General features: G+C 40.4%; 1 protein-coding gene across 5 annotated transcripts in view; it reads left to right on the top strand.

Annotated features, from left to right (window-relative positions):
- MICAL3 (microtubule associated monooxygenase, calponin and LIM domain containing 3) overlaps window positions 1–16,651 on the top strand; it is a 108,497-nt gene that overhangs the window by 49,163 nt on the left and 42,683 nt on the right. For all 5 annotated transcript variants that reach the window (XM_013127828.3, XM_005144358.3, XM_013127830.3 and 2 more), the window contains 3 exons: window positions 10,367–10,562; window positions 14,904–15,136; window positions 16,247–16,336. In XM_013127828.3, coding sequence (XP_012983282.2) covers window positions 10,367–10,562; window positions 14,904–15,136; window positions 16,247–16,336 — 519 coding nt within the window. The remainder of the gene's footprint in view (window positions 1–10,366; window positions 10,563–14,903; window positions 15,137–16,246; window positions 16,337–16,651) is intronic.

Genomic DNA, 16,651 nt, shown 5'->3' with positions numbered 1-16,651 from the left:
TTAAGTAAGTACATGGTTAGTACCTAAATATATTCTGAGATCCAGTAATTATGGAAATCTGTAGTACACTACAACAGGAAACAGTTGTTATTAGGTGATGCCAATGGCATCCTAGGGTGCATTAGAAAGGGTGTGGTTAGTAGGGCAAGAGAGGTTCTCCTCCCCCTCTACTCTGCCTTGGTGAGGCCGCATCTGGAATATTGCGTCCAGTTCTGGGCCCCTCAGTTCAAGAAGGACAGGGAATTGCTTGAAAGAGTCCAGCGCAGAGCCACGAAGATGATGAAGGGAGTGGAACACCCTTATGAGGAGAGGCTGAGGGAGCTGGGTCTCTTTAGCTTGGAGGAGACTGAGGGGTGACCTCATCAGTGTTTACAAATATGTAAAGGGTGGGTGTCAGGATGATGGAGCTAGGCTTTTTTCAGTGATATCCAGTGATAGGACAAGGGGCAATGGATGTAAACTGGAGCACAGGAGGTTCCACATTAACATCAGGAAGAACTTCTTTACTGTGAGAGTGACAGAGCACTGGAACAGGTTGCCCAGGGGGGTTGTGGAGTCTCCTGCATTGGAGATATTCAAGGCCTGCCTGGACAAGTTCCTGTGTGATGTACTCTAGGTTACCCTGCTCTTGCAGGGGGGTTGGACTAGCACCTCCCATATGAAGACAGGCTGAGAAAGTTGGGGCTGTTCATCCTGGAGAAGAGAAGGCTGCGTGGAGACGTCATGGAAGCCTTCCCGTATCTGAAGGGGGCCTACAGGGATGCTGGGGAGGGACTCTTCATTAGGGACTGTAGTGAGAGGACAAGGGGTAACGGGTTGAAACTTAAACAGCAGAGGTTTAGACTGGATATAAGGAAGAAATTCTTTACTGTTAGGGTGGTGAGGTACTGGAATGGGTTGCCCAGGGAGATAGTGAATGCTCCATCCCTGGCAGTGTTCAAGACCAGGTTGGATGAAGCCTTGGATGACATGGTTTAGTGTGAGGTGTCCCTGCCCATGGCAGGGGGGTTGGAACTAGATGATCTTGAGGTCCTTTCCAATCCTAACTATTCTATGATTCTATGATCTTTAGAGGCCCCTTCCAACCCTTGGGATTCTGTGATTCTGTGAAAGAAGATATCCATTTTGATATCCATTTTGAATCTGATCACGACTTGAACAGGAAACTGAAAACATTTGATATTCTACACTTTTATTATGTGTGATAAAATTTCTAGTTCCTGATTGGTTGTTCTTTGATGATCAAAACATCATCCAGGTGGAACTGGAAGTACCAGTTCCTGTAAAATGTAGGCGATATTTCTGTTGCTAGATTCCTCTAGGGCTTTTAGGTGGAAATGTCCTTGGTTCAACTTTGTGTTATTTGCACAGTGGGAATCATCTGTCTGATCCCCTCTGGTGAAATGAGAGGTTCTGGAGGGCTGCTATGTATCAGTAGCAAGAAATAGATTTCACAACAAATAAGCTATACAAAGTCTTCTGTAGCAGAGAAGACAGCAGAAGCTTTCTTTCTAACAACATAAAAGGGGTTACTGTTCGGATTATATCTGGGCAATCACTCTTAAGCGTTAATTTCTGAGTTACTTAAAGCAGACTGTTTCACTTAAAAAAAGGTAAAACCTCATGAGCCAAAATCGTAGTGCTTTTTAAATATGGTGTGGCCTTTCTCTTCTTTTTCTCTCTGACAGTCCCTGGATGTGCCTCATCCCAGGTGGCTCTTTGAGGTAACATACCTTTAATAGCTTCCAAGACAAAATTCATGCTTGCCAAGTTATCTTTAGCCAGATTATCCTTTAGTGCTCTTCAGCCTTCCCACACTCAGCTTCTTTCAGAAAATGGAAATTAGGCCAGGCAACATATGATAGAGGTGATCAAAATACTGGAGAGAGCCCAGACATCTTAGATGATACCAACAAAATGGAAAATGATCGCTAATATGTTACTGACTTAGCAATATTCCTGAGTAATAGGCACACCAATAATTAACAGACTTAATATAAATTGAGGTAGGGATTTTATCTCTCCAGTCTCAGGGACCTGTGTGGGCAGCAGAAAAAGTGAAATCTGAACAAATGTTAAGATTTTCTGTCAGAAAAGATGCAGTAATCAAGGTTAGGATTCTTCCCTGGGGTTTGGATTAGGTGACCTAATACCTTCTATCCCCTGTTTCTCTTATCCACCCACCAGCTACAACACTGGACTTCTTCCAAGAGTCAAAAATAGCTATATTCCTGGATTATTCTATGCCTCTGCTGTAATGAAGACAACTTTCCTGTATTGTTAGACCATATACTGAACTTTTAACTTTGATTATGTACTGCTGCTACTTCACACATATGTGGGCATATAAGAAACACCATCTGTTTCTCTAACATCTACTATAAAGTTGCAGATGAATTTTTATTTGTTTTCAAGACACAAGTATAAATTACATATGACCTTGAAATAAAACTGGTTGATTATATTAGCTTCTGGTTGCTTCAACTGAAAACAAGGAAAGGTCAGATCAGTCAAATTGACAGCTGTTCGTAGGCCTTGCCCTACTGATGTTGTAGGAAGCAGTGTTTTTATCACTGTCTGTTTTGGCAATTCTGGAAGTGTATTTTAACCAAAATAGTATGAGGGTGGGGGAAAAACATTGCAACACCCATAAGATAAACATATAAGTTAATAACTTCCTTCACTAGTCAGTGCCATTCACTTTTATGAATATGAAGAGAAGGGGTTTCTGCATTTACTGATAGTATCTGAGATACAAAGAACTTAATTCGAGCTGCAGGTTGTGGAATGTGTGGAAGAAGACTTACATCTTCATATGTTTATTTCTGGGGTATCTGTTTCAGAATCCCTTAAATATGCTAGCTGTCAGTTATTCCCACACACATTATAATGGTGGTGGAGGGGGGGTGGGGGTAGGACTTTGGGGCCCCCTCTTCTCCTTATTATTTAGGGAACCAGTAGACACTGATGGGAATCTCACTGATTTTTACTTTGTGTGCTGTTGAAGTAGGTAATGCTGTAAATCTTCTTGGTCAGTGCTGGAAGCAGTGTTGGGTTTTTAATAACTGTCTGGTGGGTACTTCTACATCAGAGGATATTGAGATAAAACACCTTTCAGTTTGTACAGCTTCCTTTCCCGATGTCTCTGTTTAGGTCCCTGATTTGCTAGGAAGAATTGCTAGACTGACAGCATGAGAGCTGAGCCTTGACATGGTAGCATGCTGGTTGCTCAGTGGCAAAACCCTTTTTCTTCTGGTAGTCTAGAGAGAACTGATATTCTGCTCTGTGTCTACTCTTCAATCCCTTTTGCAGGCTAATCTGCATAAGACGGTTTGTGTATGTACAACTCCCTTGACAGACTCCAAGAGCTTTGAATCAGTAGAGCATATCTTCTAGAAAGCATAGTTACTCTTCATGACTGAGTTATATAAATGATTGGCATGTGCATTACAGAAGAATTACAGTAGGGCCATCTTCAGGTTTTAGCTCATTTTGAATCCTGTGCATGGACACTGAGTATCCTGCTTATTAATAGACTTTGGTTTTCTTATTATGTTGTCCTCTTTGAATTAAGGGCTTTTATATTTAGCAGAGCATATTATGGATCAAACTGGAAACACAGGCATCAGAAAATTCTATTTGATGGCTTCTTAGTACAGCTGAATAACTCAGGCTTCCTAAGGGCTTGGGAATACCTTTGGATAGTAAGAGAGACAGTTGAAGCATTATATTAAAATAACACTGACATCTGATGACTGCTAGCTATTTACGTTCGAATAAATGCATTCTTGTTTCTGTCTGAGAAGGTGTCAAATTACCCCTCTTGGCTTTGAGAATGTGCTTATTGAACCTCAGGGGATCCTACCAGTATATGGACAGTTCTGCAGTATGTGATGTGAGGCTGTGCAAACAAGTGGTGACGAGAATTCACCAGACCTGCTGGGCTCTTCCCAGCAGTTTCTCAAAAGAGAAAATAAATTTAAAGGGTGAATGAATCTACATTTAAAACCTTAAACTACTTCCTAGCCCTTAAAGAAAAATCCATTCCATTTAACACACTTCTGCAGGTCAGTTTAGAATTGCCATCTACATGATTTATGTATCTCTTACTGTGCAGTAGAAAAATCATTAACTGGCTAAAGTACTAATTCTGGAGAGGATTAATGAAAGGATTTCTGGCTACATCTATCAAAATGTTCTTATTCAAATGCAATGTCTTAATTGAGTCACTGTTTTAGCATGTGCAACACTCAACAACAGGCCTTGGTGCTAAGATTTCTTTTTGTGTGCACACAGTGCTGAGTGCAATGAGCATCTCATAGCAGGTACCATTGCTCAACCTGCTCAGGTAAACCATGTAGTCATTAAACTTAGGATTAGATGTAGTTTAGTCCCTTTCCTACTTCAAAGTGTTTTGCCTTGACTTAAAGTGTAGAATTAAGGGGTTGGAGCTGGGCATTCTGGATCCTGTTTCTGGCACTGCCACTAGTCTGTTGTGAGATTGCCTTGCTGGTATTTAATCTCTGCCTGAACTTGTGAAGTGCCTCTACAGTACTTACCTACTTCCAAAATAGGGTTGTTCTAATATGCTAATACTTGAAAAACATTTTGAGGCCCTTGGATGAGAAGTAGAGTTGGAATACAAAGAGGCAGTTAATAGAACTGAAGTGGGTGAGGGTGAAACTTCTGGCTAAAAAAACCTGTATCTCAATCTGACATTAACACTTGGATAATGAGAAGCCTAAAAATGCTGCTGGATCTCATTTGCTGGCTTCTCAATACCTCAGCAGTGATGACTGCTGAACTGCAAGCATGCTTCAGAAACTATACCCCAAAAGATACTTCTTTAGAAATTAGTGGCAATGGAATCTGAGAGCTTTCAGCATTTCTGCCTTAGAGCTCACTGCATCACCTGTAAACTCCCACAGAAAAGTCCCCATCTTCCTTCTCTGTATTTTGTTCTATGCAATATGCTACTGTTTCCATAGGAGCTCTTTTATCTGACATAGGTGTATTCTCAAACAATTGCGTGGAGGTAGAAGTAACCGAAGAGCTTGGAAAAGATGAGTGAAAACAAGCAGGTGCAGTGTTTCACATCATAAAAGCACATGATTTGAGAAATCCAGAACAAAGGTTTTCCTGAGAAGTATATTAATTCTTTTCCCCTTTTGCATGTGTTTCACTGTAGACTCCTTTATTTGAATTTCCGTAGCTCCCCAATGGCCACAGCTGAGTCTGTGCAAAATAGTGGATATCTCACAAGAGATGCTGTGTAATAGTGGATATCTCACAAGAGATGCTGTGTAATTTAGCTTGCAGTCTTAACAGATTTGACTACGAAAAGGAAGTAAAGGGTACTTCATGATTAATGAAGAATAAATTATAGTAAAATGAGAATAATGTGTGGATTTTACAGAACAGGATAGAAATGGAGATCCTCTCTCAAGAGGAGCTTCTCAAGCCTTTCAGTAATTGCCAAAGTTGCTGGAGTAGGACACATTCATGTAGGCGAGGAGTGGTTTAGCGTAGGAATGTTATCTCTGATCACATTATTATATCTACAGGAGGCAGGCTGTGTCAAGGCTGAGATAAATAAAGGACGCTGGCAGCTTTCATGCAACTGCTAAGTAGCCTGTCCTGTTAAGAAAAACAGTTCCCTTCAAATGATCCATATAATGTTAATGACTCACTGACTCTTCCAAAATAAAGAATCAGATTTTAAAATGTGCCCTATTTTGGATGTTGTTTGTGGATTTTTAGCTCATCAGTTGATTGTGTGAGCAACTGCTCTTGGCTTTCAGGTAGCTCCCATCCCTGACTAGTAACATAGCTTGGGTTTTTTTTTTCTCTGGTAAATGTGGCCTCATCAGCTCCTTTTCTCTCTGTTGTGACTAGTTGCTGACTTTTGGGTCTGTGGGCTCACGTGCACTGACAGGGTAGAATGTCAGCTAATGGATAATGATTGCACTCCCACCAGCAAGCTACAAAACAGTGTAATGATTTGGGAAAGGCACTTTCCACCTCCAGAGGAGAGTTAGAGAATAGGCTTTAGTTTCTCTAAGAACTGCACTGGAGTAGACTGTGCCCATATAAATATGAGTAGACCACAGCGCTATATAAATATGAAGGAAATTAGGGTAGGAAAGCTTCAAATTTCCTTGTCCCTGTTTCATAGTAACTTCAAACAAATTTGAACTTTATAGCATAAGTAAATAGTTCATCATCTGATCATGTTAGCAATACCGTATGTTAGACTTACTTTCATCCCTTACATAGAATTGTGAACTGTAATTCTTTTCCTTCTTATAGTTGATGGCTTCGTGGTGCAGAATCTTGCCTCTCAGTAGCATTTCTCCAGTAATAAGGTTGACATTAGCTTTGCAGGTAGCCCATTAAGTCTTCATGGCACCTTTTAGAAACAAAACCAACAGACCAAGTAGACCAAATGGTCCATACAGAGCAAACTCCTAGAAATCCCTTGCTGATAATCAGTTGAGTAATCAGTTGAGTTTCTCTATCATGTTCTCCAATGTAGAGCTGTTTTCTTTGCAATGTCAAGTGGAGGGATGTGACCAATCCTGTATCTCAAGAATATGTATATATAAATTAGAGAAGGAGTGAGAATATCCTACCTACTTCTTGGAGATTTTGGGGCACAGAGTTCTTGTCAAGCTCACAGGGCATCTTGGCTTGACCACATCCTTCTGCATTAAAGCTTAGGCAGATTTTTAATCTCTTCAGGTTTTTTTAACACAGTTACATTGAGTCAATCCCACTTACAGTTGTGCTGCAATAGAATTGATTTGATTCTCTATTGAGGGGTTATACTGTCTCTTCATGATGGGAAGGGTAATGATGATTTGTATTTTGAAAAACAGTTCGGTTTTTCAACTGTTAATATATGATCACCAAATGCTTGTAAACAGTTGTCAGCTGTCTGATTTTCAGTCCTATTTTACCTTAGAGTGATTCCTGATAGGCTTTTTCCCCACCCTAGATATTCCAGCATTATTTTTAATACTCCATTAATTTAATTATATGGGAATGATTTTATATTTCTTTTTTTAACTTGAAGAGGCTGACAAAAATCCCTTAAGATAGTTAGAAAACAATAATGTAGGATAAAAAGGTCCTTTTTTTTTTGCTTTCCCTGGTTTTTAATCCTTGTGGATTTCGCAGCTACGTTGGGGTATACATCAGAAGAGAACAAGTTAAAAACAGCTTGTGAAAAGATGTTTCTATTGAAGCAGTTGTATTCCAAGCAGTAGAAAACCTCTTGTTTTATGATGATTTTAGTATATTTGTTCTTTGTTTTCCCTCACTTTGGTGTTCTTGCATTATCCAAAGTCCTTTGGGTGTTTTTTACTGTCAGCAAGAAGTGGCAGAGCAATATTCCAGGTCAGTTCCCCTGTTACTGTGAACTCAGGGTTGGGGAATGTAACACAGATTACAAAAATAGATTTGGCTGAGGTGGTAACACCATCTACAGAGAATGAAATGAAACATGAATCCCAGCTGAAAAGGCAGTCCAGTTCCACTAAACTTTGAAAATACTAACACACATAAGGCTTAGCAGCAGGAAATGGCAGAGACCACAGTATCTCTGGAAAATGCAAGGTAAAGTTCCTGCTTGCCACCTGAGCAAGTTTCTGTGGTTTGTACCGTAAAGCAGCCCTGTAGTTCCAGCCAGGGGCATAGCAGCTGCTTGCCCACATCATAGAAGGGTTCAGTAGGGAAGAGAGAAAAACACTTCTGCAGTTGTCTTTATGAGATTTTACCTTGCTGGAGAGGGGCTGGAGGTAAATGTCACTAATTATGGCAAGGCCTGTGTAGTTTTGTGTGCAAGACTAAGATGGTACCAAGTGAGTAATTATCCTGAAAAAAAGGGTGTTAAAGAATAAACTGAGAAACTAAAAGGATGGAGAAAGAAAACAAAAACTGTCTTGAAGGTCAAAGCCTGTGAGGATAAAGTAAATGTTGCCAAAGCTCATGCTGGATTAGACTTCATGAAGAAAAGGATGGCAAACAGCTGTATTCCCTAAGCATGTAAAAAACAGTTAAGGGAAAGCAGAAGTGGGTCCAAGGTGAAGCTGGCGCTGACATAACATTCGATTTTATGTATAGTCAGGCAATCAAATGAATACTTGGCCTCCAATTTCAATTGTGACGATTGCATTGGACATGGGAGCAGAAGTCAGCAAGATTTGGAACTGCAAAACTTATTTTTTACTATAATGTAATGAGTGGAAATAAAACTCAAATACTCAGAAGAGTGGAAGAATTGTACAATGAAGTTGAGAGCTTTATGGTAGCAATTTGTGATTAAATGAAGCTATCCTGATACACCTTGATTATGGAATTCAGGGTAGTGTGACAATGGGGTGGCAGAAGTATAACTTGCAGATAAACAATTAAAAGTAAGAAAAAAGGTGATCTGAATAAGTATGTATCAGTTAATTTACACAGTAGGTAAGACTCCTTTGAAGGTATAATTAAAGACTGCTAGTTCTGCAAATGAAGTCCTTTGACCATATGCAGGTAAGTAATATAAAAGGTGACACGGATTCATCAAAGACTCTGCTGGACTAGGTTGACAGTGTTTATTGACAAATAACTGATTACCTCCATAAGGAAAATGTAGTGCATTTGAACAGCCTGGACTTCAGTAAAGCACCAGAGGGCTGCCACATGGAAATACTTACTTAAACTGGATAAAATGAGGAAGTAATACAAGAAGCATTGAGTAGTTAAGAAGCTGACTTAAATCTACTACTGAAATTCCTTGCTGAGGCAGCATTTCAAACTTTCCTCAGTGCAGAGGAGGATAGGCACGTCATACAGTAAGAACTGCAAAATACTGCAGAATAGTATTAAAAATAGAAACGTAGTAGTAGAAAGTACCAGGCCATGCACTAAGAAAGTGTTGAGTGTTTTGGCTACCAATAAGGTGCTTGTCAGTTAAAAGCAAAGAAAGAAAAAGATCTGAATATTGGTTAGTAAATAAAAGCCACCAGTGTTATTGTGGCATATAAATAGGCAAATGTGTTTTCAGCGTGTATGAGATGAGGGATTTCTGGCAGGGTTGTATGTTACGCTGATAAGGCCTCATATGGAAAGCTGTGTTCAGTTCTACTCACGTAGGTTCTGGAAAGATTAATCCAAACTGGGACAGGTGCAGAGACGTAGGGGATCATCAGGCACTGAAAAGCTTATCTAATGAGAGCATAGCTTGGCTTGTTTAGCAAAACAAAACAAGCTAGGGAAGATTGGGGTGTGTAAATAGTAAGCTGGGTAAGGCTAAACGGGCATGATAATAAAGCTAAATTACTGGAATTTTAAAAACAATAAATGTGTGTTAGAGTTTAATTCATTGAGTGCCACAGTGAGTGAAGCTCCCGTATACTTTTCTCCAACTGCCTGGTTCACATGTCTTCGCAGTTTTCTGGGATTCATGAGACTTGTGCTTGCAAATATCTCGCCTAGACCCTTCCTTGTGGTTCATTTCATAGAATCAAAGAATGGTTTGGGTTGGAAGGGACTTTAAAACTCGTTCAGTTCCAACCCGCCTACCATGGGCAGGGACACCTTCCACTATATCAGATTGCTCAAAGCCCTGTCCAACCTGGCCTTGAACACTACTAAGGATAGAGCATCGACAGCTTCTCTGGGCAACCTGTTCCAGTGTCTTGACCACCCACACAGTAAAGATCTTCTTCCTCATATCTAACCTAAATCTCCCCTGTTTAAGTTTGAACCCGTTAACCCTTTCTCTATCACTACAGTTCCTAATGAAGACAAAGTTTCATTGCAAACTCTGACCAAAAAGCAAATTAATTAAAGTCTACAGAAAGTTTTAAAATTTGTTCCAAGTGCATCTTTTTCATTGCTTTCCTCCCTCCCTCATCTTTAACTAGTAATAATATTTTCTTGCTTCCTAATTCTGTAGTCTTACCTTGCCTCCTGGTAACAGTTTTAACAGGTACCAGGATTGCCTCATAGCATTCCTACTATGTCTCATCAAATATATCCAGACTGTGGCCAGGCCTTCCCCAGTAGTTACTACATGTATTTAACTGCAGCTCTAGTTTTTGCAGCTAAAATGTCCTTATTTCCTCTGTCAGGGTAGGACATTTAACATTCTTTTTAGCATCTATTAGCCAAAACCACTAAGATTCCCTTTTGCAGTCTGGCTCCTCAGCAGGTTCTGCCAGTTGTGGCGAACAGGATAATGACATGAGTAAGGTATTCTCTTGTTTTATTTACCTCCCTCTGCCTCATGCCCTTTCTTTCCCAGTTGCTCAGTTTTCTTAAAAAATGACAGTTCTGACTGTTGCATTTATTGTTTATTCACTGGCTTATTCTTTAGGTTCTAATGTAAATGGGCTGGAAGAGCCCAGCCTAGCTAAGCGGCTGCGTGGCACACCTGAGCGGATTGAGCTGGAGAACTACCGACTGTCACTGCAGAGGGAAGAGGAACTGGAAGAGGTTCCTGAAGAGACACTAGCAGAGCATAACCTCAGTAGTGTGTTGGACAAAGGAGCAGAAGAGGATGTTCCCAGCAGGTTAGCACACTTTGTCAGTAAGCTTTTCTGTACCCATCCCAACAGACTTTTGCCTGCATTTCCTTCAGCTTTTAGTAACGTATTGTTTACCAGGATGCCCTTTCTAAAGTTGATCAAGATGTCTATCTGCATGTGCACACCATTTTTTTTATCTTGTAGTTTCTGTTCTTACTACCTTACCTTACTACTTACAGCTCACTACTAACTTAGATGATAGACAGCTTACTGCCACCCTTGGAGGAAAGCTGCAATACCGTAATACCATGAAACTCAGTCTTAAGTTGAGATTTTTTCTTTTTTTTTTTTTTAACTGTATGAAGGACAAATGAGTTTTGAGCAAACAGAGCATGGATTCAAATGGGAGGAGGCTCCAAAATTAACTTTTTTTCTGTATGTTTTGCATCACAATTCAAAACCCACTTCTGGTTTAAAGATTTAAGCTTGACACACATGTAATCCTGACTGAGTGCTGATGCAGTGTCCAAGAGACATTGATTTGAAGCAATAGCTATGGCTGTTGAAAAACATTTTGTACCCTCACACACTTCTCTTTATCTGAAAAATGGTGTATAAGCACACCACATTGAGGGTGCAGCATCTGGAAAGGAATAACTTTTAGTAGCCTGAACTCAGTCTTAACAGAGTGTGTACATGTGGACTCATGAAGGACTTCATTTAAGTGCCTGGCAGTTACTAATGTCCTGTACAGCTGTTATGTCTGAAACCTAAATAATACTTTCTGATGAATTTCTTAACATTAATTTCTTTAGAGGATACTGTTCTGGTATTTTACATAATTCAGGTCTTCTCCAGTGCTCTGATTGTATAATCATGGGACTATCTATGGGAGAGAAATTCTGTTTGCTTTACTCAGCCTTCCTTTAGCTCCCTGCTCAGGCCTAGGAATTACATCAACTGTGACAGTATAGACATTAATGATATTGAGGGAGTTTTAGTCCTTTATGTTTGTATCTCTAAACCAGAATTTACTAGTATGGAGCACTGTTATTATTGGTCTTTATTTCAATAAATCAGGACACAGTAATTCCATCAGTAAATGGCAGAAGAATTCCAAAGAGGAGGAGTTCATTAAAAAAGGTGGAGTTTTGGCATGAAGTTGTTGGTCATCACCATAAGGTGTTCTGTGAGACTGTGGGGACTGACACTATACAATACACTATTAACGTTAGTAAGTTGGATTTCCTCTCATAGGGTGTTGTATTTAGCTCCCTTTGTTCTACATATATCCCTATAACCTGTATTAAACTGAATATTTCAGTCTGTAATAGACCAAATTGTGTAATTTAGCATGTGGAAAGCAGTGTTTAGTGGGCAGCTCACATTCTGTGGCAGCAGAGAGGAAAGAAAATACATCAAATTCCCTGTCAGTTTGAACTAGAAAATATTTTGTCCCAAATCCAAACACGGCAAGCAAATTACTCAGAGGACTGATAAGGGAGGGTGGGCCAAACATCAGAGAGATTTTCTGGATGATACCTGATAGATGATATCGGGTGATTTTCTGATCACCCGCTATCCTCTGCTCGGTTCTACCCACTCCATGGTATGTCACAGAAAGACCAAAAACAAAAAACGAGGAAAAGTCTGACAACTTCTTCAGCAGCAAAAGAACCCCTGTAGCAAGCCAACCGAAGCCCTAATTTGATCATGTTCACTGTCTTGGTGCAGCCCTGCAGGGTTAGGAGCAGGCAGAGAGGATGGGGAACTATTTGTTCCCTCTGTGTCTTATAGAGTGATGGATTTGGCTTCAGGGTTCACTGAGATGTTAGCTTTAAATCAGGCAGAGACCACACATTTTGGTGCACAGCATTGCATCACACACATAGTTAGGAGCGTGCACACTGCAGAGAAAGTTTGCAGAAAGCAGTATTTGAATTATATTTCTTCAAGAGAGAGTTGATCTTGTTTAAGCTTCAACAAGAAGAAGGATCGTATCAGCAACCCAACCATGACTACACAGTTTTGAAGGGTGGAGAGCCCTTTAGGTACCTTATTTGTGGCCTTTAACTTGCAGTAGTGCCCATTATGTCATCTGCAGTTTTGGTATAATACCCTGTGGCCTTTGGAAGCCGTGTCATGTAGAGCTGCGTGGCAAGGGAAAAGGGTCATTTCCACAGTTTAGGTTTCAGGTCCATTCCTGTACCTCAGTTCCTGTAGGTGCACCTTTTTAATGAGATGCTTGACTTCCTATACTTCTATAAAGCAATTGATCTCTGCTTTATAGGAGAAAAAAAAATAGTTTCAGCTGTTGAATTAATTCCTGTGGCAAGGGATTGCCATGCTGAAAGGAATGCCCACCATACCAGCCCATCTTACTGCCTTCTTTCAGCTTCTCATTTCTCAGTGTTCAAAGGTCAAACAAAAACCAAGTCATAAATAAAAGCCAAAGAAGGTAAAGTGAGCTATGTGGTAAAGAATGTATGTCGTCAATACTACATGAGATAAGCCAGCTGGTTGAAGAGCAGGAGATTGTCCCACTCAGCAGGCATAACAACAGTTTGAGCAGCAGTAAACCTCATTGACAGCCCACAAAAACCTCAGCATGCAACACCTGTCAGGTTTATTTCTATGCCAAAGGGTAGGAAAGTTAATCAGGGAGGAGGGGAACATTGCTTTTTAATCTCTGTGACGATATCTGCGTAAAGCCTTTGGAACGTGCTTTGGTCTTCTGGAATACGCACCAAGTCCACGGCACGCAACAGTGTTTGTATTCAGTATTCAGCATGTGAAAACCAGGCAACCTGTTCAAAATAAGTATTTGGTTTATGCTGTGAAAAAGTGGGTTGTAATTTGAGGAAAATAATTACATAAGTGCAGAACAGTGAGGAGAATTTGAGAGCCTATGGACAGAAGTATGTGACAATCAGAGCGTGAAGAAAGCAGCATTTTCCTGATTGGCTTTGCTATCAAAAATAGTCGCTTAGACAAGTAGATGAATAGTGTTATGTCAATATATGCTCAGGTAGTGTTAGACTAACTTGAAGCTCTGCACCTGAATATGTGTGTGCTACCCTTTTTTGTTGAGGCTGTCAGTTTGTCACATGCTGTAATTACACCTGTGTATGGGAAACAGTTACAAGAACTGCACAAGTTATATTTTATAAACGTACATGAAATGTACACTTCATTCTTTTCTACTTGCCTTTTCCTCTCTCTTCTCTGTGGAATGGGTTCTTCCAAAGGCTGTTAACTACAGTGATAGCTGTCATAAGGAAGCACAAGTAGAATACTGTTCTCTGATTACTCGTCCAGACTTTAACCATTCACAGACAGTTTCAGTCCTTCAATCCAGATGAATTTCAGCCTTTGAAGATTTATGTGGGAAGCATCTAACTGTAGCTCTAATAAATGCAGTTCTTTTATGGCAATGATCTAGTAAGGAAAAGCAAAGGAAGAGGACCTTTTGACCCTGTGAATTTGTTCTCTGAATGAGCTGTAGTTCACATTAATTTTCCAGTGACAAATGCAACCATCTTTCTCCTCAGTTAGCTCTAGGTAGTCCAGCATGTAAGAGTGAGCCAGATTAAATTTCACTGTACAGGTGGTTCCATTTCTTGCCCCTGCTGCTTATACTGAGGAACTGTTAGAATTAAAGAGATGTCTGCTAAAAAAGCACTAATGTGTTACTATTTTGCATGTTTTAGACTTTGCTGCGAGAATAAGCAGCTCATTATTGTAATTATCCTTCCACTGCACCCTACAGTTTCTTGCCACTATGTTCACTGTACTTAATTGGATACATATTATAGTTCTGTCTGTGATGTAGAAAAGTAAGGAATTCTGTACTTATTTTTTCCCCCTCCTACTCTCTTTAGCTCACATGCCTGATAGTCATGTTGTGTGTTCTTTCTACTCCCAAAGCCTTCTGTGGATCAACCCAGCAAGTGCCAAAAACATCTTAGCTATCCAAAATGCTAGCAGTAGCTGCCATTATCAAACGATGTGACCTTCTACATTTGAACACTGCTAAAACCTCTTGCTCTGGTTTATCCAAAGCAATGTGTTATGGAAAAAATAGTTTCTGCTGTATTCAACTGTCATGAGCTGTAACAACTAATGCTGCACAGATATTTGAACTTGGCTTTGCAGGCACTTTGCTGCTGCTTCATCTTCTTTAAAAGAAGCAGGGCAAGGCATACTGCAGCTCCCATGTGATGCTGTTGATAAATTGCCTGTGAAATACTGAATGCAGAAGATTAATGTTATGGTTTCCATCATACGTTTTGGGCTTGTATATATTTTGAAACAACTTATCAGTGATCTAAGACTGATCTAAGAAACATGAAATAATTGTTTATTTTCCTTTCTAAACCCTTATAGTAGTTCAGAATCTGAGATGGAGGAGGAAGATGAGGAGGAAGATGATGAACTACTGCTGCCTCAGCAACCCCCTTCAGACTTGGGTGGTGTGCCATGGAAAGAGGCTGTGCGTATCCATGCCCTCCTGAAGGGAAAGAGTGAAGAAGAGATTGAGGCTGAAGAAAATCATGAGATTGAGGACAAAGAAGAGGAGGAGGAAGATGAAGAGGAGGAAGATGAGGAGTCAAGCGAAGGTTAGACTCATTGATTTGTCCTTCCCTCCTCTTTGCTAGATGGCAGGGAAAATTGAGTTGAGTATTTGCCATGCAGAATGAGAGAGATTTTGCCTTGGAAAACTTTTCTTCTTCTTTCACTTCTTTATCGCTTTGATTTCTGAGGGAGTTACTGTCAATAAATCTTTAGGTGGATCATACTGGGTACAGAAGATCTTTGCCTACAGGGCAGTTACAGCACTAGTACCAACACAATATGCTTCCCACACACCATCTAACATGTGCAATTCACAGTTTTGTGACACTATTATTTTATTGTTGTTTCTTATTATTATTGGGAATTGGTTTTGGATGTGCCTGTTGTTGTTTTCTGAGCTGGAAGCATTTTGGAAGCAGTGTTTTCAGTCTTGCAGAGTGCTTCACTAAGGGGTAGTGCCACTGTAACTGTCATCAGGGCATCCCAGAAGAAGCTGCTTTTAGCTCTCTTTAGTTACCAAGACGGTCTTGAAAATCAGGGAATTCAGGTGGTTCCTATTTAGCTCAGAGAGATTTCTGTGGAAAAATCTGAGGGAAAGACTCCTTCCCCTGTGTTTGTCTCAGTCACCAAAATGCAGTTTGTGCTGAGAATAGACACGTTTCCAGTGTTTCACCACCATGCCAAATTTCTTGCTGGTCTTGTCTTTGTACTCACGTTTCCTTCTTGTCAAGACTAGTAGACTCCAAAGAACTTTCTTTGTAAAGGTCTTTGGCTGCCTAATGCAAGCAGAGGTCCAGTTTTGCTGTCTTAGCAGCAGTTCTGTTGATGAACTCAGCAGGCTTTTTGGCTACTTTTTCAACATAGGATCTCTATCTCCGTAACTGAAGTCTGTGGAAGTGAAGACTGCTTTTTAAGTATGGTAACGTGCATGTTGTGTGTTTAGTCTGCTAAACCATGGTGTTCTTGGACATTGTTTAATTCAAGCGGTTTTCCTGTCAGACACATTGAATACAGTGGGAGAATGGGAAGCTGCTGGGTTTCCAGACTGTGTCTCTGTCTGATTCTGTCCTTTCTCTCTTTCTTTCTCTCCATCGCTTGTGTGTGTACATGCGTGTCTGGTGTTATATATGGATGTGTGGTTCCCTCTGCTGTAGAGGGGGAGTATTGCCCTTGGGAGAGCGAGCTGCAGCAAGGCCTCTGGCTTCAACGTCTTTCAAATGAAGAGGACACGGGTACATTTAAAGGTACCCGTATACCATCTCCACTTCCATTTCCCCAGAGGAGGGGGAAATGTTTTAAAGAGCAGGTCCCACATGAGGAGTTTGTGGTTTATTCAATTGCTTTACCAGCTCCCTAAAAACTGGTTGTGTAGCTGTTGTCTTTGTGGTTTATTTAATTGCTTTACCAGCTACTTAGAAACTGGTTCCGTAGCTGTTGTCATCTTCATCTCCTGGACAAAGCGCCATATATCAAGTCTGACACTGCCCCTGGTTTCATGAAAAAGATAAAACTTCCATGTACCTCAGGATATCTAGAAAGCCTGGACGTTCTACTGCTGT

The sequence above is a fragment of the Melopsittacus undulatus genome, chromosome 5 (assembly GCF_012275295.1).
Source record: "Melopsittacus undulatus isolate bMelUnd1 chromosome 5, bMelUnd1.mat.Z, whole genome shotgun sequence".
Lineage (NCBI taxonomy): Eukaryota > Metazoa > Chordata > Aves > Psittaciformes > Psittaculidae > Melopsittacus > Melopsittacus undulatus.
This window is presented reverse-complemented; position numbering and strand designations above follow the sequence as displayed.